This window comes from Physcomitrium patens, chromosome 10, assembly GCF_059467195.1.
Source record: "Physcomitrium patens ecotype Gransden chromosome 10, ASM5946719v1, whole genome shotgun sequence".
NCBI classification, from domain to species: domain Eukaryota; kingdom Viridiplantae; phylum Streptophyta; class Bryopsida; order Funariales; family Funariaceae; genus Physcomitrium; species Physcomitrium patens.
The window spans coordinates 587,137-593,290 of record NC_143419.1 but is presented as its reverse complement, the minus strand read 5'-3'; the positions used below and the strand labels follow the sequence as shown (position 1 = coordinate 593,290).

Here is a 6,154-nt window from a genome sequence, read left to right as displayed (position 1 = left end):
GGATAGAGAAAGAGAGGGAGGAAGAGGGAATGTGAACGGAGGCGGAAGGTGACGCCGCCCCAGCGCGGCGCCATGCCAGCAAAGGTGGGGGGGGGGGGAGGGCAACTATGCCACGCAAGCAGCCCCATCGCGAGGCAGGGAGGGAGGCAGGCCCAGTGCAGGTCCCCTCGGGGGTCGAGGTTCTCTGGCATCATCACTATCCTGCTCAGAGTCTCTCTTTCTCTTTCTCTCTCTCCGTGTGTGTGCGCGAGTGCGTGTGTCATGCCACCGCAGCACTGCACTCCCAGTTCCCCTCCGCACCGTGATCTCAATTGCGCCCTCTGATTGCCAACTCTCCTCTACTTCTGCCCCCGCGCCCTATTGATCCCCCCCCTCCCCCCATCAGGTCCGATCCCTTTCGCTTCTATCCTCTCTGTTGATGCGATTTTTCTCTTGGATCCCTTATCCCTTCTGCTGCTCTGTCTCATTAGCCATGATTTCTAGCCTTTCCTAGAGCACTTAACTCTCGTTTTATTGTTGTGGAATTCCTGCACGATTTCTTCTTTTCTTGCTGTTGCTGTTGCGTGAGCTTCTTCCTCATAGTCCTATCAGCCTTGTAGGTGGGTGGACCTCATCATGTACTCTCAGCCAATGATTCTTACCGTTCTCTTTAAGTATCGTAATTGCGGACCATCGTGCTCCTCACTTTGTTGCCTTGTTTTTATTGTTGTTCGTTCGCAGTCGTGAAGAGAAAGCTAGGGGTATGGCGATGCGCAACTCCGCTTCTCGGCTTTCCTTTCTTGCAGGGAGAGCCGTAGGTGCTACATTGCGACCAATGCATTGTGCAGCTCTCCACAACACAGCCTCAGACACTCAACCTAAAAAAGAGAGTGATTATTTACTTGGAACCTTACCAGAGACTATGAAAGCAGCAGTACTTTGGGAGCCTAGGAAGGCTATGACGATCGAGGAGCTCAAATTGCCTCGCCCTCAAGTTGGCGAGGTCTTGATTAGAACCAAAGGTATTCACTGCTCTTCTATTCGCTAGAGGTAAATTCTTGACAGAACAGAAGATCTTCTGGGTTAGCAGGTTCAACGTGCGTGAAACAAGAATGCATTCTTTGATTTGTACTAACTTACATTCTTGCATTGTATAGCTTGTGGAGTCTGTCACTCAGATTTGCATGTCATGAACAATGACATTCCGTTCCCGATTCCATGCGTCCTTGGTCATGAAGTTTCAGGAGAGGTTGTCGAACATGGGAAGCATACCGATTCAGCGACCATCGAGAGGTATGATTCATGTACATTGGCCTAGCAAGTTCGTCCGGAACTATCTACATGTTACCTTTTGTTGACTTACTCCGGAATAAGAGTACTTGTCAAAATTTATGGCAGACATAGTTCTTGTTTTGTTGGTTCTACACCCTCAGATTATACACGAGCGGGAGTTTCCTGTCAAAACTCAAGCTGTGAAGAGTGATGTATGAAGTCGTTAATGTACTTGAGTGATACAGATTGCCTGTGGGGTCGCGAGTTGTGGGTGCATTCATCATGCCCTGTGGTGGCTGTTTCTTTTGTGTGAAGGTAACATCACCTCCCTTACCTTCTCTACTTCTGTAAGTGGCTCCTGTACATATGTGTTGCCAAAATTCAGAGCTTATTTTTGTTTTGCCCATACTACTTCAGGACCTGTGCTGATGTCTTACATTTATTTGTAGTCATATTGCCTCCAAAGTTTTTTTTAGTTGACAGACATTTTGGATCACCAAGTGGATTGCTCTTGTGTTGAAAATGCTCTGTGCAGCTAATAATATTCATTCGTGTCAAACTGTTGTGTACAGGGTCAAGAGGATTTGTGTGAGAGTTTCTTAAAGTACAATCGAGGTTTAGGAGGTCTTTACGATGGCACAACACGATTATACATGTCTAGTAGTGGTATACTCACCTTTTACATATTTATCCAGCTAGAACTACTTTGATTGTTTAGAGTTGTATGGAACACATTATGCACTTCGCGTTCTTTTACTCAGCGACCGTGAATCATTAGGTGAATTCTGTTTGCTCTCCGAGTGAAGTGTCCCAGAGACAAGTGAAAGTGGATAACAGTCGGTGACTTTTGTGCAGGGGATCCTGTATACATGTACAGCATGGGTGGTCTGGCTGAGTACTGTGTAGTTCCTGCCAACGGATTGGCCGTAATTCCAGAATCCCTGCCTTACTCTGAATCTGCCATCATTGGTTGCGCTGTATTCACAGCCTATGGAGCCATGAAAAATGCAGCTGACATGCGTGCAGGAGAGACAGTAGCCGTAATTGGGACTGGTGGAGTGGGATCCAGGTATTAGTCTAATTAGACTATCTCCAGTGCAGCATGGATGCTTATTTGCTGCAAGTTCTAATTAACCGTTGGACGGATACGCAATAAAATTCACCTTGAAGAAGGAATCTTATGTAGTCTCACGAGATTCGTTACTTTGTATCAGAAATCCTTCACAGACCTTTCAATCGAAGGAAATGAAAAGGAAATGACGATGGTAAAGAATGTTTGCTCAGCTGTATACAGGTTTCACGTGCCTTTGGAGGTCGAATAGTCATTGGTGTTGATATAAGTGATGGAAAGCTGGAGATGGCTAAGCAAATGGGTGCAACACACACTATTAATGCCTCTAAAGAGGATGTTCCAGAAAGAATCAGGGTATGCCTACCACCCGTTCCCTGAACTCAATACCCTAGCCTCTTGCCTTAAGTGGATATTCACAAGCACAGCACGTGGTGTAATATCAAATTTTGATGATTGCCGTTATGGCTTTTAGAGCAATGCTGTTCTTTAAGTATCTTGAAATCTTGTTCACAGCCTATCCTATCTTGGCGATATGGGTTTTGTGTTAACAGAGTTCTCTTAGGGCATGGTGAGCCCTTGGAACTTAATGAACAGCATGTTTCAGTTATGTTTTACATGTCGGGATATTTTGATGAGATGAAAAGCTGTATTGTGTGCTTTGATTACTAGGTAGAAAAGCTTTCTTTAGTTTCACATTCATTTGTTTGTATGTTTACATGTCCAGTTCGATTGGCTTGAAACTTTTAGGAAATTACAGGTGGACGAGGAGTTGACATAGCTGTGGAGGCTTTGGGGAAGCCAGCTACTTTTAAACAGGCTATTATGTCCGTCAGGGATGGGGGTCGAGCTGTAATGATTGGTCTTGCTCCCTGGGGTGCCACCGCTGATATCGAGATCACTCGACTTGTTCGCAGACAGGTGATAATCTTTCTCAGAGTGGATTCGATTCTCTTTGATCTTCCATGCAATTGACTATCAATAACTTGAATTTGGAGAAGCTTAGTGGTTTGCTTTGGAACTACCCTTGTTGACACCAGACTTGTAATACCTCTTGCTTTATGAAACATATTTTTTTTGACGCATACCTTCTGTTGATCCACCAGATTCGTGTTTTTGGTTCGTATGGAGGTAGAGCCAGGCAGGATCTTCCAAATATAGTGGGTCTCGCAGAGATGGGCTTCCTCAAAATTGAGTCAGCTGTGACACAGAAAGCCAAGCTGGAGCAGGCTAGTAATGTCTATGCCGAACTAGAACAAGGAAGAATAACTGGTCGCGCCGTTATCGAACTCCGCTGAGCTTTCCGCATGTACAGCTCCCTCACGTTCTTTCACTGGTCTCCTTCGTTCTCTCGCTGTACATTATGTTCCAAAGTCCGCCTGCCCGATAACCGTGCGTTAGGAAAGATGGTATGATATGAACAAGCACACGTTGCAATTATATTGTACTTCTATAGCTTATGTCTTCTGGAACTTTTAAGTAGATAATCATCTGCAGGCGGAATGAGACAGAATTATGTCCGAGGGATCTGCTGTAGAAGATACCAGTGATACTGGACCTCAACTGTGACGCACTAAATCCTGAAACCCTAAACCCTCAATTCATGTTTTATACGAAAGAAAGCTGAACTAATTACTCAATAAAATGTTCGTCATACCCATGGTATCGAGCCAGTTTCGAAGTACAGTTCTTGACCGGTTTAGTTGTTGTAGCAAGTTATTTAGAAGAGTCTGTATAGAAGGAACTCATTGCTACGAACCACTTGTTGTACCTTTGCCGTAAGTCGTCAAACATTTCGAATGAGAAGATCAACCTACTCTTGCGTGTGTAGCAATGTACGCATTCATGAAATATAATAATTGGTGGTTCTAGTATAGATCCAAGATAAATTAGATCAATGAACTCTTATTTTAACTTTTTATCTACATATATAATATTTCTTTTTTTACTATTTTAATCATAAAAAATAGACTACATATGAATACATATATATTGATTATAAGTGTGATCTGAAACCTTTAATACATAGTATTACTTTCAAGAAGTAAAGGTCTTTTATTTAAATCTGTATGTATGTATATATGTATAATTATCACAATATAAAAGACACATTTTGATATATTTTGATGTATTTACGTGTTTATTCATAAAAAGATAATTAATACATAAAATATGTAAACTAAAGAATTAAAAAAACTACGATTAATTTTACTATAATTTAAAATTATTAATATATAAAATTATTAAATCAAATCAATTAACAAGTGAATAAAAAACAATATAATAGAATTTTTTATATATTAGATATTTTAACATTAGAATTTCAAATCCAAATTATTATATGATAATCTTGTAATTCAATGCTTCTATTACCAAGACACAATTAATGGTCTAACATGCCTTTTAAGTATCTTGTAATTCTTTTAATCTTTGTTTACTCATAAAATTAATTTTAAATATATATTAATTCACAACATTTATTGCATATAGAATATTAAGTCTTGTGTCTACCATTGTATATATAAATGAGCCTACTATTGCTTCTTCTAAAATAACTTTTATATTTCTTCCTATTTGTATATTCTTTTTTTGAAAGCATCATCAACTTTAAACAAGTTTTAAGTAGAGAATCAAACTTGACCAATAAGTTGTATATTTAGAGACAAAAAGTTAAAATATATTTAGAAACAAAAGTAAGGCCATTAACACCTTTTTTATATTTTAGTATTTATTTAAGTCTCTCTTCCTTCTTTGTATTTTAAAATAGCTATTCTAGTATTTTTCTATCTTACAAATATATATATATATATATATATATATATATATATATTCTTTTAAAAATTCATATCTTTGAGATATATTTAAATCAAGAGATCACCAAATTATTTGATTATAATTGTGATTCTTACAAACATATTTAAAAAAATGTATCCTATATGCTATTTGGTTTTATGCCTATCTCTATAATATGTCACAAACATACATAATTATCTAAATACAAAGTGTTAGGTAGATAATAAATGTAGGTAGATTTGATAATATCTTGTGGTGAAGTTTCTTAGAAGCTTTATAGATGCAAATTTGACTTCATGCGTGTTTGTAGTTGATTAGTAGGTTAGAAACTCGGCTAACAAGTTAGCCAAGTGTCCCACGTGTTGGTAGCTTGTGGTACAAGCTAACCATGTGAGGCAAATATAAAAAACTTGTCTTGCAAATTAGACACATGTCTTGCAAGTTGGACACATGTCAAAGATCCTATAGAACGTGGCCATATAACTCCTAGTTATATAGTATATATGGAGGCAAGATGAAGCCTTCACTCTTATCAACACCTTTCTTGTTCTTAGTCTTATTTCAAGAGACTCTAATTTTTTTGTCTTTAGAAATATTCATTCTTATTTAATATTTTAACATTTTTGAATGATTATCTATTCTTTTTGAATGACATAAGAGTATATTGAACTTTTGGTTCTTTGAAATTCATATCCTTAAAATAATATCACCAAGTATTAAGAACTTCTTCTATAATCATATTACCACATATGTTGGATCTTGCTATATTTTCAAAAGTAGGCATGTCTATCTTCTAAATTTCTATTTTAAATCCTTTATCATGAAGGTTGAAATAATTTAAGTACTTAATTTGAAACTTCTACAAATAACAACTTTATAGATGCATCTACCAATTTTTGGTTGTCCACATTGCAAAGAAATTATAATAATTTATTTATTTTTAATAATTGGTTTTTAATTTTAATAGATATTATTAATCAAAAAAAAAAAAACAAACAAACAAAATTCTAATATATTTGTAAATTTTTACATGGAATTCAT

General features: G+C 37.7%; 1 protein-coding gene across 2 annotated transcripts; it reads left to right on the top strand.

The window, feature by feature from the left end:
- The first annotated feature begins 233 nt into the window (after positions 1 to 233).
- Positions 234 to 4,004, top strand: LOC112288083 (uncharacterized). 2 transcript variants are annotated; one of them, XM_024531923.3, is made up of 9 exons: positions 234 to 385; positions 721 to 1,001; positions 1,137 to 1,272; positions 1,497 to 1,566; positions 1,824 to 1,917; positions 2,107 to 2,320; positions 2,536 to 2,677; positions 3,071 to 3,241; positions 3,427 to 4,004. In XM_024531923.3, exons 2-9 carry the CDS (start codon positions 743 to 745, stop codon positions 3,616 to 3,618), a joined length of 1,278 nt encoding a protein of 425 aa, XP_024387691.1. In that variant the 5' UTR covers positions 234 to 385; positions 721 to 742; the 3' UTR covers positions 3,619 to 4,004. The 2 variants fall into 2 exon arrangements, with proteins under 2 accessions (XP_024387691.1, XP_024387692.1); XM_024531924.3 differs by having other exon boundaries at positions 234 to 599.
- The last annotated feature ends 2,150 nt before the right edge of the window (positions 4,005 to 6,154 follow it).